General features: G+C 46.2%; 1 protein-coding gene across 4 annotated transcripts in view; it reads right to left on the bottom strand.

Moving 5' to 3' along the window:
* AUTS2 (activator of transcription and developmental regulator AUTS2) overlaps positions 1 to 21,733 on the bottom strand; it is a 1,117,705-nt gene that overhangs the window by 24,100 nt on the left and 1,071,872 nt on the right. For 2 of the 4 annotated variants that reach the window (XM_067705962.1, XM_067705963.1), the window contains one exon: positions 1,408 to 1,649. In XM_067705962.1, the coding sequence (XP_067562063.1) occupies positions 1,408 to 1,649 (242 nt within the window). Of the gene's footprint in view, positions 1 to 1,407; positions 1,650 to 2,724; positions 2,979 to 4,272; positions 4,748 to 21,733 lie in introns of all 4 variants that reach the window. The other 2 variants (XM_067705960.1, XM_067705961.1) reach the window with 2 other exon arrangements.

Here is a 21,733-nt window from a genome sequence, read left to right as displayed (position 1 = left end):
TCTAGGCTATATTTGGAGACTGGCGCGCACCAAACACCTGAACTGGAGAGAAGAGGCAATTGTTCAGATAAATCAGAGAGAAGTGAGCGTTGCATCTGATTTATCCAGAGAATTCCCTCCGTTTTCATCTTCACTTTGGCAGAACTGTACATTCAGCTGTTTTCTGAAATGTATTACCCCCAAATACAAGGCAATTTGGGCTAGGTCTTAGAACCTTTCTTTTGAGCAGAAAAGAGAAAATACCATTATTTCTTCTAAGTAATGTCATCATCCTGGGCTGTAACTCGCCTCAGTTAGATTTAACTCATTTTGTGAAACAGCTCACTCAGACTGGTATAAGCTCCTTCCCTAAATAACTGTTGAGAAGTACGGTTCATCCAGAAAACAGATACAGGATTTATCACAGGAAAAAATTTTTGGTCCCAAGGCCTTACCTCTAATATTCTCCTAAATAAAGTTTATAAAATAAACTTTGAAATATATATTTAAAAAAATTAAGTTGAACAAAATGGGGGGAGAGGGAGGGAGGAGAGGATGCAAAGTTTGGTGAATCACGGAATTCAAATCTATCCTCACAATGCCTATATTAATTGCCTTAAAATCAAGTATTTCCTGAAATATTAAAAATTAAATAAGTAAAACACTCTAATAGTCACTGTTATGGACAGGCATCTATCTCAGAATAGTTAGTATCCTACTATTCCGTACAGCTCCTAAGTTAAAAAACAACCCTAACTGGTCCTCCCGGCATGCGCTAGTCCCCAGGCAAGGCCCAGATCCTGTCACTGCCAGTGGTCCCTCTTACCACAAGGCTGAGTTCGGACCCTGCAGGGCTCATCGCTCCCTGACCACTTGCTGGCAGAGCACAATAGCAGACTGGGGGCGCTGTCTTATGAAATACGGGAAATACAACACCTCCATCAAAGCCGGTTTAAAAAACCTTCCGAAAGAGCGGGTATTGGGGGAGGGGTACCCAGGGCCATCCAAGTCTCCTGATGGCTCTCTCCCTCCTCGGCCCTTCCGGACTTCCCGGGATTCCGTGAGCATTTATTTGCTAGCGCCGAACACTGACATTTTTATATCTGGTGGCAACTCCCCAAGATGCTCAAGAAAACAAAAGCGCCCTTAAGAAGTTAACTACCGACACTGGATGTGACCGTTTTGAGGGCATCTAGAATAAATTCCACCCACAGTGCTAGGAATCACCGTCTAGCAAAGAGTTCCTACTTGAGGCCCTGGGTCAGTGCTGCCTGGAGCAGGGCACATCCCCTTCTCTCCAGCAGAGCTGAGCAAGGTCAAGGGAGTCCCCCAAACAGCTGTTGCTCCCCAGCCAATCTCCTGTGCCCAGACGGCCTGGTCCAACCCCACCGTGCTGCATAAAAAGAGTCGTGCTCTACTTATCCTCACATTTCTGCCTGGGGTACGCACCATGGGCGGTGCTGGCGTCGGCATGATGGCGGCGGGCGGCAGGGCGTGGGGGAAGGGCGTGAACGTGTGCTGGTGCGTGTGCTGGTGCGTGTGCTGGTGCTGGTGCTGGTGCTGGTGGAACTCGGTCCGCAGGTAGGGTGGGGGGCCCAGGGAGGCCCCGCGGTCAGCGCTCTGGGAGGCCAAGAAACGTGTGTTCAGTTCCTGTCGCAAGATGTCTTGCTCTGGAAGAGAAGAACACGGACAGGGTGACACCTTTCCTTGGGACGGTAATTTCTTTCAGAACAGGACATCCAAGTAGCTCACTACGGAGGGCTATGGGCCCGGGGTGCGGCCAGGCCCTCAGTGGAAAGGGACAGCCGACCAGGCAATGGGTGGTAAGGCCCAGTCACACACTCTGTTCTCTGTCTCAGCTTTCAGGGACAGGCGGCCCATCAGTGGGGTGCACGGACAGAGTCCAGGCCGAACGGCCAGAGGTCAAGTTTCAGCTGTTTTACTGCCGGCTGAGTGACCCTGGGTGTGGGAAATCAGCCATCTGTGTCGCGGTTTCCTCGTCTATCATACGGGAACAATAACATTGCCTGTGCTATGGATTCGTTTCAAGGGTTAAAGAAATGAACCTATTGAAGTGCTTAAGAGCAGTGACTGGCTGACTAATAAAAGTGAGCTGTCGACACAGCAACATGCCATGACAGACCCCTCATGCCCTCTTCCAACATAAACCTCTGCTTCACGGCTCTCTGTATCGGTGGTAGAACATGGCCATGACGAACCCAGAGTTGTGCCACTTGGCCTGATTAATACAGGTGAGGAGAAAAGGACCCAATATCCAACACTAGGTGTGTCCTTAAAAAGCTGGGACATATGCTCACAAAAAGTACATCTTCTTTCCCACCCACGGTAGAAGGCCTTAGTCAGCTAACAAGGATGTGACTTAAGATCCTGGCCTGAAACAGACACGGGATGTGTAGAGCTTTTCTGTCAAGCTAATGGGAGCCCAGGTGACAGGGCCCAGACAACCTGTGCTTTACTGCTCAGAGGATGACCCTGGTCAGAAAAGTCTCTCTGGCAGCGTCCGATTCCAGGCCACTGTCATGCCAGGTTGGGATGGGTGTTGGTACGTATTTTTGCTGAATCTCAGCCTAGAGGGCTGGAGGAAGATTACAAGAAGACATACAGTGAAGCAGAAAATCGTGAGTGGATAACACCTAGCCGTCAGGGACAACACAGACAGCAGGCGAGGCCCTCTGGAGGGGACAGTGGGAGCACGAAGAAGCCAGGCCAGCTCGTCCATCCTACCTGAGTAAGTGCCCCCGGCCGGGTGTCCGGGCACCTGCAGACTCCCTGATGTCAGAGGTGGTGGAGGAGGCAAGGCAGTGGGAGGGGCAAACATATTGGGGTGATGTGAGTGTGCGGGGGGCTGGAGGGTGGGCGTGAAGCTGTGCAGGGGGCTGTGGTTGGGCAGTGACAGGGGGAATGGGGAGGCCGAGGGGTGGTGGGAGGCGTGGGGGGGGCCGGGCTGAGTCTTCGCTGGGGTGCTGCTCCTGCTACTGCTGTTGGAATACCAAAAAAAAAAAGGAAAGAAATGAAAAACAAAAGAGGTAAGCCATTCATTTTCTTAAAAAAACCCCTAGGTCCCTGCCCAAAGCCATTCAACACCTTTTCTCTTGCTCCTTCCTCTTCCCAGACCCTCCCCTGTGCGCGCAGAGCCTCTGCTGAGATCGCAGCTCCTCTAAACTGCCCCCACGACTGCGGACACAGCAGAATAGGAGCTGCTGCCCCAAGCCGCCGCCACGTCCAGACAGCTGCCCCCTCCCATCCTGCACCAGCCACACTTGCGACAGGGCAACGTCAGTGGAAAGCAATAAGCGCGGTGAGCTGCTCCCTCTTCTGTGAAGAAGCACAGGGAAGGGGGAGCCAGGGGGTCAGGTGCCCCATCACCCCTGTGGTCTGGAGGCCACAGACGTGGCCTCAGGGCAGAAGATGGGCCTGGCCCCTGCCAAGGCAGCTTCCTTCCCCTGTTGCAGATAGGAGAGAGCAAGGCTCTTGACTGCCACGGTCACCCGTCACAGTCACAAGGAAAACACTACCAAAGTCACCAAGCGCGGGGGCTTAGAATGACAACCCCCGGGACCAGCCGGGGTGGGCAACACTGAGGCCTGCGCCCTGGGTCCCTGTTCCCCTTTTCTTTGCGGGTTTCCTTGTGCTGCTTTGTAAACTTTCCTTTGTACTCTGGCAAAGACAAGACAGAAGAGTGCCTGGATCTCCAGGGAGGAACACCTCTCTCTCCCTAAACCTGGCGTGTTTCTTCTCTACCTCTGTGACCCACCCGGAGGAAGGAAATCACAGTGGAAATTCCTCAAACCAGTTTGCTCCTTGGTCCCCATCTTCCCGCCCCTGGAGTTGCAGGGAGATGTGATGGGGGGGGGGGTTGTGGTGGCAAAGAGCTTTCCTTTTAAGATTCTCAACATTGCACCATCTCCCTGGCTTTCCGTTCCCTGCCTCTGACCGGGGAACCGGCGGGGCTCCCGGCCACAGAGCCCTCAACTCAACTCTCCCTTCCTTGAACCTTCTTCCCCTTCCTGCCTTCACTCTCTCAGGAGCCTCCGTAGATATTTAGCTCTTGACAACGTCCTCACCACCCATGCTCCACCCAACGCATCCCGTCCTGCTCCCAAGAGACCCTGTCCCACCGGCCCCTCAGGCCCCGTCCCTGTCTTGCGTCCCCGCCTCGCTGAGAACACTGCGATCAAGCTTCCAACAGGACACCGCAGTCCCCGCGGGCCCCGCTCCCACCGCCAGCTGCCCGTCCATCAGAAGATGACCAAAGCCGGGCCGGCGGCTCACCTGAGGCTGTTGAGGCTCAGGCTGCTGCTGTTGTAGGCGGACAGCGGCTGGGGGAGGCTCTGGGCGGAGGGGTGGGCCGGCGCGGGCGGGAGGGCCTGGGGCGGCAGCGGCCCTGGGGACTGCGGCCGGGGCGGCCGGGGCGCCGGCGGCGGCGGAGGCGGCGCGGGCTGCGGCGGGGCCTCCGGGGGCGCGGGCGGAGGCTGGGCGCCGGGGCGCGGGGGGGGCGGCGGCGGGGGCTCGGCGCGCGGCCCCGAGGCGGGGTCCGGAGAAGGCGCTCGGGGCGGGGGCTCCGCCTGGGGCTGGGGCGGCGGGACCTGAGGGCGGGGGTCCTTCAGCACCACGGGCTCAAAGATGGGCTCTTTGCCGCAGTCCTGGCTCTTCTCCTGGCTCCTCTCTAGACCCGAAATCTTGGGGACAATGGGCCCCGCATCGCGGCCGTCGTGTTGGGGTAGCGCGCCGACACCGAGCTCCGGATCTGTGCGGGGCGAGCAGAGAGAAAAGCACAGGCAGGTGCGTGAGTGGAAGCCAATGCCGGGCCCGGCTCATCTGTGCCCACTGGGCCGTCCTCGGTGCTGTCCTGTCTTTACCGCTGGGAGCGGCCGTGTCCCTGGGGGAGAAAGGCCCACCAGGCAGAGAAGGCTGCCTTCCAGGAAGCGGCTGAAGCCACCAGACTCTGAAAACGAATGTTTCCCTTAACCTTGACAAAGCCTTTTGTGCGGCAAAATTCAGAAACAAGAGCCCACAAGTTGATTCTCCTTTTAAAACAAACATACTTCTTGACTACACAGAGGAGAAGTGTTTGCAGTAGCACACGAAGCAAAAGTTATTCAGCCCCACAGATGTCTCTTATCGGCCTGGCCTCCTTCCCCCTTTCCATTCTGACTGATGGAGCCCGCGTGACATTTGGAGAAATGATTTTCTGTTTAGCAAGGGCTAAACTTCCGGTCAAACGTCAGGCCCCTACTGCTGAGGCTTTCTCCTCTTACGGATGATCCCAGGGTTTGAGATTGAAGGTGCAAACGTGAATTTAGACCAATTTACTGTCAACTACACATGCTTGAGTTCTTAAAGGATTCCCTCTGGACCACTGGAGGAGTCCTTAGCCAAGTGAGGACAAGGGGTGGGATGCTGGACTTGGGACCAAGCCTGGATGTGAAATGTAAGTCAAATTCTACAGTCACTAATGAAATGTAGGCAACAGATGCTCCCATATGAATTTAAAAGATACGCTTCCCCCCAAAGGCCAAAAGATCCATGCCACATCTAGTATAGGGGTTACCTGATAACCCCGTAAGTCAAACTCCATACAATCCTCTAACAGAATAATGAAAGACAAATATGGCATTAAACACAAAGAGGTGGACCGACTCATGAGTAAGGACTTTTGTATACGTCGCAGGGAAAAAATTACCTTTCCTGCATTTTTGCGCTTAAAAAAAAAATCCATCCTTTTGTTATTACACAGCTTAGAAGCTGGAAGAGAATAGATCACAATATTCTCTGAAATGAGGGTGGTGTTTCAGGGTATTCCTAAATGAACTACTTTGGGCATGAACTTTCTCTTCTAATCTCACTGTTATCAAGTATGAAGAATACATGGTATTCTCACTGGTCCTATTAATTTCTGTCGATGTCCTCTTGCGTCTACACACGTCCTTGTTTCTTCCCTGGAATTTGCATCAAAGCAATCCACTATTTTCGTGTTCTTTTGGTAAAACAGATCAAACCTGTAATATGCACAAAAGCAGAAACAAATGGTGGGCTTATAAGCAAACCACGTTTTTAGCTAATATGAACTCGGCTATCCTTAAGTCCCACAGACAGTGTGGAACAATTACACACACAGGATGCCGAGAAAGCCCCCTCTTCACATGGCTCAGGTACGAAAGGATAGAGCATCTGATGCATCTGGTGAAAAGCAGCTCTAGACTTCTGACATCCTACTCACACACATTTCTCTCCAGTGCTGTCTTCAGAACCTTGCTAGGAAGATCTTTGCTTATGATAAGCTGACACTTTATGAATTTCCAAAACCTGAGGGCTGAGAGAGAACAAGATTCCTGATGTGGACACAGACCCCCTTCAGCCACAAGAACTCCTCCTGCAACACAAAGGAAGACCCTTTATCTGCAGACACCCAGCTCTAGGGATCCTGGCTCTGCTCCTTTTTCATTTTTTTCTACCATTTTCACAAGATTTTCCACAGCAAGCAATTATACGAGCTCACTGAAAACCACAGGCTTCACACAATGCAGGCTGGTTGGTTAGGTCTGGGGCAGAAAGCACTAACACCCCGGAAATTCTAACAGCACAAAAAAAGAAGGCACAGTACAGGCTTGGGCTCGCTTCCCAAGGCTCCATAAAGGCAGAGTTGGCGCTTATGTTTCCTCTACTGTCCCACCATCTCAGGACCAACCCAAACCCAGCTAGAGTCAGAGGAGTGGTGCTGAGACTGTGGCGGTGTTGCCATCCCTGACGATCAACAAGGTACACCGGCAAGACTGAAACCTCTCTAGCGAACCCTACAAATTTGTAGGGAACCACTGGCTTGGGAAACCGAGAATCACAGAATTTTGCAAGAAGACCAGAATCTGGGAGACCATCCCAGCACTTCTCAAACTCTAACGTGCATATGAAAGCCCCGAAGATCAGGTTCAAATGCAGGTTCGGATTCAGCAGCTTTGGGGGTGAGCAGGGCTCCAGAGTCTACCATTCTGAGAATTTCCCAGGTGATGCTGATGCTTAGACCATTCTGTGAGTAGCTAGCAAGCATGTTATCCAACCCTCTTCGACTAGATGGGGAATAAGCCCAGAGAAGTTAAGGAACTTGCTTGCTGTTGAATAAACCAGACAGCAGAGTTCTAGTGCTAACTCTGCCACCACTAAGTGACTTTTCTATGATTTACACAATGCTGCCCCCTAACATGAAACAGGTAATGATAAATCCAGGATTCAGTTAAAATATTTAAGTACAGACAGTGCAAAGGGTTAGGAAAGCTACAAACTGTCGCTGGAACATGGCCTTTCAGCTCAATCTGAAAGCTATCGTCAATCCATCAACACTTGGTGCCCCAACCTATTGACCAAGGCAGCCGACAGGTTGGAAGGCTGGTAAGAACTTTGGGGCTGAAACAGTTTTACGATCCCCCATTTGCACGGGTCTCGTGAGGCACAGACTAGGCATCATGCATTTTTGTGGCTAATCGGCAATGCATTTCCTTTACCTTTCAATTATTCAATAAATGCGTCTTCCCAGTTAAGCTCTTCCGTCCTGACAGTCCACTTGTCTTACTGAGCTTCTCCAAAATTGGCAAGAACACATTAAAAAAAAAAAATTTTTTTTTGTATTGCTCAGTGTGCTCTGAATTTGCCAAAAGATGAAATGTGCTGAGGCGAAAGAAATAAGAACGTGCAAAGTGACTAGTCTTATGTAGAAGCTTTTTTCATTACATTTTGGGGTTTTAAAATTTCTCTTTTGTGTTTATAAAAATAACATCATGCTTATAAATAAAAGATATGCAAATCTGAATTACACTATACAGTAAAAAGGCTGAATGCACTGCATGTAAATTATATCTCAAGAAACTTGACTCAAACACAATACTTAAAAAAAAAATCGTAAGGGTAGACTAGGAAAAATGTGCTTGATTTTACTTCAAATTGGATACAAGTTCCCTGGGGAAAATGGACTCTCTTTTACTTTACTAGTTGAATATAAACCCTATAACCTCCGTGGAGGGCAATGTGGCAACATTTAGCCAAAAAACTAATGGAGTTCCCTTGACCTGATGAGTAAGAATTTGGTCTATAAACACAGTGGAACAACATCACGATTTGAATCGCCCGTTTGGAAACAACTCAAATGTAATCATTAGGGTTCTGGTTACAAATGGATTTGGTACATCCATGCAGTGGAAAAGACTGAGGAGCTCTATATGTACAATGTAGAGCATATGCTAGCTTTTATAAAAAATGGAAGAAGGGGGCTTCCCTGGTGGCGCAGTGGTTGAGAGTCCGCCTGCTGATGCAGGGGACATGGGTTCGTGCCCCGGTCCGGGAAGATCCCACATGCCGCGGAGCAGCTGGGCCGGTGAGCCATGGCCGCTGGGCCTGCGCATCCGGAGCCTGTGCTCCGCAACGGGGGAGGCCACAACAGTGAGAGGCCCGCGTACCGCAAAAAAAAAAAAAAAAAAAAAAGGAAGAAAATGTATTAATTTTTACTTAAATATAAAGCAGCTCTGGAAGAATACCCAAGAAACCAACAGCAGTGAGTTACCTGTTTGGGGGCTTGAGGAGGAGTGAGAACTGGAGAGACAGAGAACTGGGGGAGGGGGAGGTATTTTACTGTCTACATACATGCATACTTAAACTTTTGAATCCTGTGATCATGTTACCTATGAAAAATTTCAAAACTGGTCTTATGTTTAAAAACAGTCTGAACAAGGGGAAAAAAAAAGCAAAGCAAACAAAACTGGGAATTTGAATAGTGGAGTGACTAATAGGCACGGAGAGTATATTTTATATGAAATAAGAAAACAGAAGGCACACGTTTATACTAATAACGTTTAAAATAAAACGGATTTTATGAAAAATATAAATGACTAAAACTGACTTAAAGAAACAAACAAAGCCGATCATAAAAGTAAACTGAAAAATGACTCCCTATCAACACCCCCTCAACCAAAACAAGGTACCAGGTGCATTTCGTGTTCTAGACAATGTGGACTAAACCTATAGGAGGCAAACGATTCCTGTCATTTAAATTGAAGCCCAACAGCAAACCTACAACCAAAGGAAGAGGCAAAACTATTATTTACAAAAAATATAATTATCTCTCTGGAAAACATAGACAACCAGCTGAAAAAATATAAGAACTAATAAGGGAGCTCAGTAAGGTACCCAGATAAAAGCCACAAACATCAGTTGCTTTCCTACACACCAGCGATAGTGAAGAGAAAATAAAATAAAAAAGGAATACGCTTTACAATAACCAAGATCATGTAACACCTGGGAACGAACCTAACAAGAAAATTATAGGGCCTATAAACTTTCAGAAACATACCTCCCCAAATGCTTTGAGAATCTATGTTCTAGGGTGTTTTATGATTCAAAAAATAAATATAAAGTAAATAAATAAATAAATAAACAAATGGGGCAGGGTGGGGGAGTGGGGAGGAGAGGAGGGAGGGGGAGGGGAGAGAAAGAGAGAGAAGTTAAAGGTTAAGCCATGGAAGAGGTAGCTCTTAAAGGAGACCACCCCTTGGGGGAGTTTTCAAAGTCTGTTGGAGTCTGTCTGGCTGTCACAATGACTGGAGGGTATTTAGGGGCTCTCAGGGAGATTAGATGGACCATGATATGAAGGTAAACCACACACAGTATCTTGGTTCACTTTCTAAAGTCCCACTTAACATTTGTGCAGCTGGAAAACCTAGAACCTGTTTTTGCAAAGAAAGACAAAATAATTTTCCACATGGCTTTAATACACACTGGGTCTTCTAAGAATGCAACTGTTGTATGTTGTTGCGTCTGCTGTGTTATGTCTTGTTGTTGAGTTGTTCATCACTTGGGAAAATCATGACATCAATGGTAATAAGGCTGATCCTGGTACGTGAATTACCACGACAGCCGTGCTTTTATGTACAGATTCAAGCATCTGACCTTTCGTTGTCTTCTAATGCAAACAGGCATCTACGTACTTAAAACATATTATGTTACTATAAACTACCTTCTATTTGTTTCTCCTTTACATTTCATTAAAGGCTTTACATACATTTAAAAATTATGTGTGCAGATAAGCATATTAACCATATATTTCACTCCAGAAATTAAAAAATAAGAGTGTGCTATAGGGACTTCCCTGGTGGCGCAGTGGTTGGGAATCCACCTGCCAATGCAGGGGACACGGTTCAATCCCTGGTCTGGGAAGATCCCACATGCTGCAGAGCAACTAAACCGGTGTGCCACAACTACTGAGCCTGTGGGCCACAACTACTGGAGCCCGTGCTCCGCAACAAGAGAAGTCACTGCAATGAGAAGCCTGCGCACCCCAACGAAGAGTAGCCCTCACTCATCACAGCTAGAGAAGGATGCGTGCAGCAACGAAGACCCAATGCAGCCAAAAAAAAAAAAAAGTGTGCTATAAAATAGTTCTTACATTACACAAAGAGGGCGCTGGGTGTGGTGGGATTGAGATTAGATGCATTATGTCCCTGTGATGGACTGCTCTGTTTCTAGAAGTCCAATAACTTACTGCAAAAATGCAATAACTATCGGAAAGGGTTGTTGTGGAAACTAAAAAGTCATGTTAAGTGCTTTCTACAATGTATAGCACAAAATAAGTAAGTGATCAGTGTTCCCAAAACTACTGTAGAAAGATTTAATTTCATGGAAAATATTTCACGACAAAATTACTATTCAGTAAAATAAAGTGCACTATTATCAATATGGTTTCAATACTTAAAATTATCTATATAAATGCATACATATATGTACAAAAAAAGAGATTAGAAAGATATGCATCAAAATGTTAACTGTTACCTTTAAGAAACAAGAAAAATAAACTGATATCAAGGGGAAAAAATGTTAACTGTGATCCCATCAGCCAGAAATAACCATTGATTCAATTTTTTAAATTTGTGCTTTTTTAAACTTTCCAAATTTTCTATAGTGAATATGTATTATTATTATAAAAGAAAAGAAAGGGATTATATTTTTAAAGAGTTCCGTCATGGACAATACATCTCTACCATCTAAAAAAGTCAACCAGGAAAGTGACTGTTTAAGTCTCTTGAAACTGCCTTACCTACTGGATGGAGTTTTTAGAAAAGCTCTTCACCCAGAGGACAGATAAGTATTTTTCTCTCAGAAATGAGGATAGGATATGGTATGCATTAGCCTTTCATCAACTCCTCAGTGTTTCTAACTGGTTCTAACTGGTGTACTTGAACAGAAAGGAAATGGTGAACGTTGATGACAGAGAAGGAACGGGGCGGGGGCGGGGAGGACAAACTCTCCCAAGGCACGTTTCAGTGCTTCTGGTCTTTACACTCGATTAGAAAGCCCTAAGAGGGTCTACCCACTATAAGGTCATTATTGTAGCAAATATGAACGAGACTGAAAGGCATCACGAAAACCTTGTGGGGCACTGGTCATTAGGCAATGTATCTATCCATCCATCCATCCATCTGTATCTGAATGTTTGGACAGGTCCTATTTTTACATTATTCTATCTTCTAGCTAGCTTTTCTACTTATTTGTCCCCATGGAAGAGCACAGAAATCTCACCACACAGAAAGAATGAAGACTGTAGCCAAATAAGAAAAAGAACCCAAATTTTAAATCGAAAAATGGGAACATCAATAAATCTTGGAATGTTCAACACCAAACAGCCCAGAAATATAGGGAAGCATCAGATTTCTATGAATCTACACGCAATTATTTCAAGCTACCAGCAACACCCATTCCTTAAACACACTTTCTGTTGTCTATTCTGTGACCTCAGACAAAATCTCCTTTTCAGCAAAGGCTGCATGTTTTGTATATACTTACTAAAATGAAAACCACACTGTTGAATTCATTCGCCAATACTCTGAACTCTCCCCGTGTTTTAGGTGCCATCTCTAAAACTCTACACACCAATGGTGTTTGACCGAAAACTATCTACCTTCTCTAACCTACACTTCTCTTTATTTTCCTCTTCTCCCTCTTTTCTTCAAATCATTAAACAGAGACCAGTTCGTTCCATCAGCAGATTCAATTACGAATGAATTGAACGAATGGAGGGATGACATTCAGTCTTGCAGCTCTTCCTTCGCGGTCACTGAAACTGTACAAATAAATTGAGGAAAGCCCACTGTTTGTTCAAGGCAAATTAATTTTCAAACACTGCAAGAGTGGGCAATCAGGGGAATGATGGGTGCTTGGCGGGGCTCAAAGAGATTCCATTTTGGGCCTGTCATTTTGTGTAAACATTAATTACCATCTGGGAGGCTAAGCTCTGGGCGGAAGTCTGCATCGCAAACCTCTGAGGGCCTCCAGGGTTCCTAGTAAGAGCAGAATCCTAAATAGGAGAGAATAGCCATTGCATCTGCCCAAACACCAGCGGCCCACGGGGAAAGCTGCGTGGAGCCCGACAGATTAGAGGCTGCTGTTCTTAGACAGGCTAGTTTGGACAGCATTGAGTTCACCAGATTAACCTAGGACAGGGGTTAATCTGACAGGGGTTAAAGAAGAGTCAACAGACTGCAGTTGAGCGTACTTAGATCTGATTCAAGTTTATTCCTAGTAACCCTCACACCAACAAGCGTCCATCCTGAAGAGGATGTCCACGTTCCTGATGCTTTACGACCGAAGACTGCCTTCCGGGGGAGTATCCACCTTGGCTGTTCAGACTAGAGCCCACAGGAATGGCTTCCGCCTACAGCACAAGGCACCCTTACAGGTCAACCTGGGCTTGCAAACATTTTATTTCCTTTGTAGCCTCTGGCACATAGGAACAATGAAGGACCATGTTGATGAAGGACCAAAATCAGGACGAGAGAAAGAGGCTGTGATCTATTGGGGGTGGAGATGGGGGCATTCAAGTCTTAAAAAAAAAAACCCAGGAATGTCAAGGTCGTATACAATTCGCCTCATGTTTTCATTTCATACAAGGCAAAACGAATCACTTCATATGCCCAGCACTGTGCTAGGTCCTGAGGATACAAACATTAATGAGAAACAGCCCCTGCCTTCCAGGAGCTGGTGCTTGAGGACGCAGAACAGAGAGGAAAAACACATGAACCAGTAGTCTGGAAACCTGTGGCCTTCAACTTCAGCGTTTGTTATTTGCAAGGTTCACAGAGAAGCTGAGTTATCCACAGTAAAGCACTTTATCTGTAACACGTCCTGCTGCACTGGCTCCAAGGATCAGTCTTAGGCTCACATCAAGTGAACTGTGTTCTGGGCTATGTAGAGACCTAACCAGGTATGAAGGCTGAAATCTCCAATCACTTCCCAGAACACTGCAAAAACTCCAAACGCCAGTTTCGGAGAAAGCCCAGGCTTTCGTGTTTTGGCCTCAAAGGCACACTCCCATTATCTTTGCTTGCGTCCTCCCGCCAGCCTCAATGTTCACCAGCAGGTCTCTCCGGCCAAGATCACCTCCCGCCTGGTTTCCCTCGCCAGCGCCTCTCTGCCTCTGCCCCCACCCCCTGCCGTGGGTCTCAGCTTCCCCGCCTGTGCTCGTCAGCCTCGTCTGTTGACCAGGTGCCCACGTGACGCTGTGGACCCTGCGTGTGCTCACCCCAAGCACGACGACTCTTAAACCCAGGGTGCACTCAACACCTGACCTGATGCTTCTGTGTCTGTACGTCAGTACAGGGGTCCCAACAAGGAAAGGTTCTAAAAGGATTTTCAACCAAACATGTTCGCTCCTGAGCAAGGCCGATGCTGCAGTAAGAGCCGCAGGACACATTCCTTACACTCGGAGACAACAAGACAGACCCTTTGCTTATTTTGGAAATTTTCCAAGAGGTGGGGTCAAGGCGCTGACAATGAATTATACCTTTAGATGTCTGGTTAAAAAAAAAAAGTCCTCCTAGTATCTAATCATCCTGCCTTTCACATTAAGAACAATCAAGTGAGGATATGGGGGAGAAAAAAAGAATGTCATCTTTCTAAAGGCAGCCCTCCTTCCTGTATTTTCGTTACTAAGTACAAACGAGGACTCAAAAGCTGTCAAACTCACAGAGGCTCACAGACCTATTTATAGATCTGCTGCCTTCCTCGCTGTACTGCTGTCCACTGCTAACTTCGAGTATCATCAGCTCAGGGCTTCACGTCTGCAGCCAGAAGGGGCAATAATTGTGAGGGTCCCCTGCCCTTGGTCACCTTCTGAAGCAAGCAATTCTTTGGTGTAATGTGTCCTTGCCATTTCGTCTCTTAATGGAATAAGCAAGTTTTCTGGGATCTGTGCATGTCCGTTGTATCAATACTTATATGATATTTTGGGGGGCTATGGAATGAGGCATCTAGCTAATAACGTTCACCCTTGAAAAGCTTAGTGCACCCATTAAAGTTGGCAAGTGACTGGCTCTAGGTTAAACCCTATTTTCAACACTCTGTACTTTACCAGAGATTGTTTTCTCAAAGACAAAGGTAAAAGCCGCCAGCACCAAAGACCTACTGAAACACGATCGGTCACGCTACCCTCCTGCTTTGTACGCTCTGATTGTGTGTCATCTGATTTCAGGCACAGATTAGACAATCGCTGAGACCGTTTAGTGAAGAGGCTGGGTGGGGTCCACGATGTTGGCAGGTAGGAATTTCCATCTAGTCTATCCCAGGCTTTTCCTTGGCTCCCTGGCCCTCTACACAGATCCTCACCACCCCCAGGTTTCTTCCTAACCCTCTGCATGCAGGGCTGTGGTGTGCGGTGTGCCAGCCGAGGTAAGGTTGCCCTAGGTTCTGGTCACCACTGCTGCAGAGCCTGCGAGAACACGCACACTTCATCCCTCTCAAAGAAGGGAGTCACCTGTATTACAAGACAGCCCTGTATGGATTTCCTCAAAGTTACCCTCCTGTCAGCGTCAGGGCGTCAAAAGGAACGTCTCAAGTTACTCTAGTAGGAAGGAGTGAGGCAACTCTTTTGTCATTTCTCACATTGGCAACTCAGTCTTTCTGTTGTGGAGGGAAGGGAAGAAAGAATCACAGACACCAGAGCACGTGGACCGCTCTGCCCTGCCTCTCCCTGTGCCGAGAGAGCTGCGGAGGGTTCGGGGTGGGGGCGGGGGTGGTTAGTGCCCAGGAGGGACATCAGCGACCTCAGCCATTTTTCTACCAGTTCACACAGCTGTCACTTGGTGACTAGCAGAGCATCACCAAAAATCCTAAAAACAGTGTTTCCCCAGAGAGTGGTTGGAAAACTCCAAGAACCACTCTTGTCCTGATCTCAAAGGTCGCCCTTGAGAAGTGGGCTTTGCCCCGGACAATGTCTCGCATCTTTCGGCAATGAACGCGCTGCCAGCATCCAGACATGCCTGTCTGTACTGAGGACGGAGCACAAAACTCCTTCCGAGTCTGTTCAAACAACCCGCTGTGACCCATGGGGCCTGGGTGCCGCGCAGCCTGCAATCGGTCTGACTAGCTTATGTGTGAGCACCACAGAGGCCGCTACCATGAATCCGTGACGGCTTCGATTTTTCTGATATCATGGAGCCTTTGATTCTTTAGTTAAAGGAGGAGGAGCAGAGAAAAGAGGACTTTGACAGCTTCTCTAAGTCAATTCTGGCCTTTCTGATCCCAAACTGTCCTCCGTTTTATACTATGATTCTGATGTGTCCCACAACCTCGCTATTCCAAGTGTGGTCCACAGACCGGCAGTACTAGCATCACCCAGGGTCTTGTTAGGAAGTTAACTTCACAGCCCCCATCCGTGTGCACGTTCAAGTCTGCAAAGCACTGCTCTGTAGCACTGCTGGGAGCGTTCAAGAGCCTCGGGAAGCCCCATAGCTGAGGGGTGCCATTCATGAGGCTGCCGATTCTTCCGTGTCTCCATCTCCCAAGACCCACGCTTGGAAGTGACTGTCTCCACTCTTCCTCGGGTGGGATGGTGGGTGGTGGCTGTATCATCCACCAAATCAGGAGGCACCTCCAATATGGAACATAGTCACGAAGACCAGCAGCAGTGAGCTCTCATTTGCTTCCCATCCTGGCTCCATGCACGTTCCCTGGATCCCTCACTGTGTAGAACAGGGAATTAGAGAGTCTTGGCCCAAAGCACGCCCATGAGCTGCCTTGAAGGACCTGATGGTTGTCACAAAGAAGAGGAAGTAGGTCTACTGTGAATGGTACGGCAGAACCAGGACCAAAGGACATAAACATAACTGTAGAAGAAGGTTTCAACCCAAAACAGCCTGGGCTGCCATACAGGGAAACAAGCTAATGTTCTAGTTTGCTCTTCACCGGAAGTGTCCAAGAGGACACTGAATGACCATGACAAGAGTTTTGAGGAGTTAGTCATGGAATGGGAAGGGGCCTGGACTAGATGACTTCTGAGATCCCATGAGCTCCCAAATAAGGTATTGGTAGCACACTCCTTGGGAGAACATCATTTCTTTATTTTCCTTGACCTTCCCAGAGCCCGATCTTCTAAAACATTTCACCTGTAGATTAATAAACACTACCTCCTTGATTTGCACAAATTGTAATCAATGCCACATCTGAAAGAGTTATAAACTAAGAATCCCTACCCCAGATGACTATAGATATAACTTTCCTTAGGAGCAAAAGAAGTAAATCTGCTTATTCCCAGCTGTGATTTTGTGAAGCTGAAAGAGATTTTGAAAAACGGAGTGAGGGGGAGTGTTGTGCTGTTCCCTATATTTGAAATATTTTATCTTTTTCAAAGGATAAGTTAACCAATCCTTAAATTGACTTTCTATAAATGATCCAAGTAATAAATACTTGGTAGGAAAAAAAAATCTCTTGCCATATTTTCATTTGCCATTATTTCACCACTTGTCATTACTTCACTATCCTCAGTTTAGCACAGAAAAAGGAAATATGGTCAAGTATAAAATCTGAAGCTACGTGTCCATAAGGTTTGGGAAAGCCGCCGTGAAGACGGGGATGACATCAGCCTATTAGAAACTGGAACCCCACTAGGTTCCGTGGTGTAAGGTTAGCACTCTGGGCTCCGAAACTGCCTTTCTGCTTGAGTTACCCTTCCAATCTGAAATGCTTAAAATCACCCTCTAGAAATAAAGAGCAGGAAATTATAACTGTCCTTGGATGGAGCTGGAGCTGGAGTAAGTCACCAGAACACTAGTGCCTCCAAGTGCTCTCAGACAACCAAGTTAAGACTTGGGCATGTACTGTCACAATGACTTAAACCCATCCGCAAATCCCTGAACTTTATGTTCAGAGATGTTTTCAAAACAGAAGGTAATATGGCATCCGTTTGTTTCTTCTTCAACTGCTAGAGGACCATCCATGTCTGCCTGGCTGTCCTACATCCCCATCCCCAGCTCGACAGGACTAAAATCAAGCCCATCCCCTCCCACTCCAACTCTGGATCCTCCGTCCCCATCATTGAAGCCCAGAACCACAGATCAACCTGTTTTCATTCCCCCTTAACAGTAATCAGTGGCTGGGTGTGAATACTGCTTATATAACTCCATTTAACACAAAGAAAACAACGGTTACAGAACCTGTTGTTCCTCAGTGGCCTGAGTGAGCTTTTAAAATATAAATCAGATCATGCTGTCAATCCCCTGTTTAAAACTCTCTGCAGCCACTATGGAATATGGAGGTTCCTCAGAAAACTGAAAGTACAATTACCATATGATCTAGCCACTCCTGGGCATATATCCAGACAAAACTCTAATGCAAAAAGATACATGCCCCACTATGTCCATAGCAGCACTATGCACAACAGCCAAGACATGGAAACAACCTAAATGTCCATTGACAGATGAATGAAGAAAACGTGGTACATATATACAATGGAATACTGCTCAGCCATAAAAAAGGATGAAATAATGCCATCTGCAGCAACATGAATGCAAGTAGAGATTATCATAGTAAGTGAAGTAAGTCTGACAGAGAAAGACAAATACCATATGATATCACTTCTATGTGGAATTTAAAATATGACACAAATGAACCTATCTACAAAACAGAAACAGACTCACGGACACAAAGAACAAGGGGGAGGGGGTGGGGGAGGGATGGAGTGGGAGGTTGGGGGTAGCAGATGGAAGCTTTTATATACAGACCATTCTGTATATAAAACAACAAGGTCCTACTGTATAGCACAGGGAACTATTGATATATTCAATATCCTATGATAAATCATAATGGAAAAGAATATAAAAAATGTATATATACGTGTAACTGAATGGCTTTGCTGTACAGCAGAAATTAATACCTTATAAATCAACTATACTTCAATTAAAAAATAAAATCAACTCTCCAGTGGCTTCGCATCTTACCTAGAATAGACTCCCACCCCTCACCATGGCCCCTGCTGCACTTTCCATCTGCTCCTGGCCACCCACCATCCAAAAGCTTCATGCTCTGCTCTCTCCATTCTCACACACGACAGTGTTTCTGAATGCCACCTGCCAAAGTCCTGTTGCAGTCACACCGGCTCACTAACCCTTCTGCAGGCACCACAGCCCCCGGCAACCACCCAAGCCCTCTGATGAACTTCTATTCTAGATGTTTAATGGCTGTGGGACTTATCAGGCATTTGCGACATTTTGTTATTGGTATTTTAATACAACTAGTTTTCTGAGAAGAGGATGAGGGATCTCAAAATCTTTCCATTTATTCAATCCTAAACACAATGCCTTCCAGAGAGTGAGCACTTGAAAAAGTATTTGATTTCTTTAGCCACATAATAATCAATTTACAAAATCTAAGCAAGTTTCTTTATATATGCAATTCAAAAGGGGAAAAAAAATCACTATAATGAGAAAAATAAACAATTACACAATAAGCCAGAAAAATCATGTCTCTTTGGAGTCATTTCCGTAATTGTACATTATACTGCAATAAAATAATAGTATATAACACAAACAAATGCAAAATAACTGGAAGCCATTATGAAGCTTAAGGATCCATTTTCGATATATAATAAAACTAATGTTCTATTTTGAATCATAAAAGATTCTAATAGTTTTGGAGTTTTTTGCATAACAAAAAAGCAGGGCAATCAAAAGCATATAATGTTAAAGGGGAGCGATATATATTAATAATCAAAGGTAGGTAAAGCTTCTTCAGGTATTTGCCTGTGGTCTACATTCTGGATCTAAAGTAGCCTACAGACCCCACTGACACAGAAAACAGACTTGTGGCTGCCAAGGCGGGCGGGGACTGGGGGAGTTCGGGGTTAGCACATGCTAATTATCATGTATAGGATGGATACATGACAAGGTCCGACTGTAGAGCACAGGGAACTATAGTCAATATCCTGTGACAAACCATAATGGAAAAGAATATGAAAAAGAATGTGTGTGTGTGTGTGTGTGTGTGTGTATATACACACAACATTGTGAATGAACTATATGTCAATAAAATAAAATTTAAAAATAAGTATAAAGTAGTCTATAATCTTTGTGAGTACAAGTCTACTTTTATGGGTACTGAAAAAATAAACCAGAAAATATAAACAGTTTTTAGCCTGGGGGACAGTTATGGGGAAGTGTCAGAGGATTTTTACTTTTCACGTTCTACAGTATTTAAATTTTCAACAGAATACTGGCTTTAAACCCAGAAACATGATACAAAGTCAAATAACTGTGCAATCAGCTTAATACATTCATTATGAAAAAAACAAAGTAAAACATTTTTTTAAAATTAGCCAAAGAAGACTGCTAAAAACCTAATAGAAAAATTACATAGCAATGAAACACCGAGGAGCAATGAATGCTAGAAAGAATGGTACCTGAACAATGACAGAGTCCAAAGTACACGCGGTTGAGGCGGGAGAGACAGGTTTTGGACTGGTACAATAAAAATCTCTATGATTGCCAAATACAACTAGGAAACACACCCACACACGGTATAAATCAAACTGGGAGATCATGAAATAAAGATTTACAAAATAGGGACTTCTCCAATAAAGCCGAGGATAAGAGTTAATTTTTTTAAAGCTGCAAGAAAGATTCACAAATTGAAAATTTAATGGTCAAATCACAATTTTCCTTTGGAAATGCATCACTGAAATGGAAGTTGGAGGATCACCCTCCAAAGATAGGAAGACAGGATATGTGTGTCCACCTAAGAACAGTTAGACGGGGGATTCTGGAATAAACTCTGCTCCTTCACCTGACCACAAGCACCGCTTAAATCTGAGATCTTGACTCCGTGAGAGGTAAAAGGTTTTCCTACGGGGGAAAGTCAGCCCTGTGAGGACTGCAGAGCAAGTGATGATTCCCACGAGGGACACAGGCACTTCAACTAACGAAGACACAGAGATCCTCAGAGCCTAAATGACAGGGGCTTAGAGCTCTTGTTGCTGCTTCCAATGTCATCTTCTTCAGCTCATCTGCTGTCCCACCCTCTCGTGGGTCTCAACAACGGCACGCACCTTGCAGCCTCGTTGGACTTAACAGTCGGCTTGCTACACCCACCCGTGTGCACGGAAGCCATATTGGCTAACTGAATTTAAGGGTGCCAAGGAAGGTTTTCAATCCTAAACCAGAACTCAAGGCCATTCTGAAGTCCTGACCTTAAAGGCAGCGTAGAAAGAGCAAGACAAAACAGTGGGTATTACTCTAATGTCCCCAAATCGGGAATATGCTTGCCTGTAGCCTCGGTGGCTTCAGAGGCCACTGCACAGAGAAGCATGTCCACCTCGCCACAGACAAATGGCCACACGTCATTCACCCCTGGAGGATCTATTTTTAATTACTGACACTGGTTATGTTTCTTTAGATACTGACTTACTCAGATCAATAAACTACTTTCTCCCAACAATCACACTTAGGACAAATGATTCCAGTTAGAGTTTGGTGTTTTCAAAGCATTGGGCCTAGGGCTACCCTGGTGATGCAGTGGTTGAGAATCCACCTGCCAGTGCAGGGGACACGGGTTCCATCCCTGGTCCTGGAAGATCCCGCATCGCCGCGGAGCAGCTAAGCCTGTGCACCACAACTACTGAGCCTGCACTCTAGAGCCTGGGAGCCACAACTACTGAGCCTGCGCTCTAGAGCCCACGAGCCACAACTACTGAAGCCCGCGTGCCTAGAGCCCGTGCTCTGCAACAACAGAAGCCACCACAGTGAGAAGCCCACGAACCGCAATGAAGAGCAGCCCCCACTCGCCGGAACCAGAGAAAAGCCCGCGCGCAGCAACGAAGACCCAACGCAGCCAGAAACAAAAAATAAAATAAAATAAATAAATTTATTTTTCAAAAAAAAGCATTGGGCCTAAAATTCAAATATCCCCTGAGGGGGGAAAAAAATCTCCCAGGGCCTTTCAAAAAGTGAGAACAATTTGAAAACGCTTTGCAAACACTAAGGGCTCAAAGTATACTCATCTCTTCTCTTGCAAAAAACAGGAGGAGGGGGAAATTATCATTCACCCACATTTTTAACCATCTCTTCCTGATCTTTGGAGGTGTTACCCGAATCCTTTGCTTCAAATTCCTGAACACTAGAAATGATTATTGCTCCCAGTAAAAGTAGCCAAAGCCAATGGGTCATGAGGGCCCCAGTTAAAACTGTGGACCCGGCACAAAGGTGTACTTCAGATACAATTTTCCAAATGGTCAGCGATGGGGGCTGGGATGAGGGGAACAGATATAAACAAAATAAAACCCACCAACTGTAAAAGAAAGCATGTCTTGACTAGAGGCAATGACATCTTAATCCTCTGGAATGCACCACAAATTCCACAAACATAACCGGGGGAGGGGGGGGTGTTTACCCCCTCAAAACCACAGATCAATTCATGGCAAATGCTTAAATCTTTT

Source organism: Pseudorca crassidens, chromosome 15, assembly GCF_039906515.1.
Source record: "Pseudorca crassidens isolate mPseCra1 chromosome 15, mPseCra1.hap1, whole genome shotgun sequence".
NCBI lineage: Eukaryota > Metazoa > Chordata > Mammalia > Artiodactyla > Delphinidae > Pseudorca > Pseudorca crassidens.
This window is presented reverse-complemented; position numbering and strand designations above follow the sequence as displayed.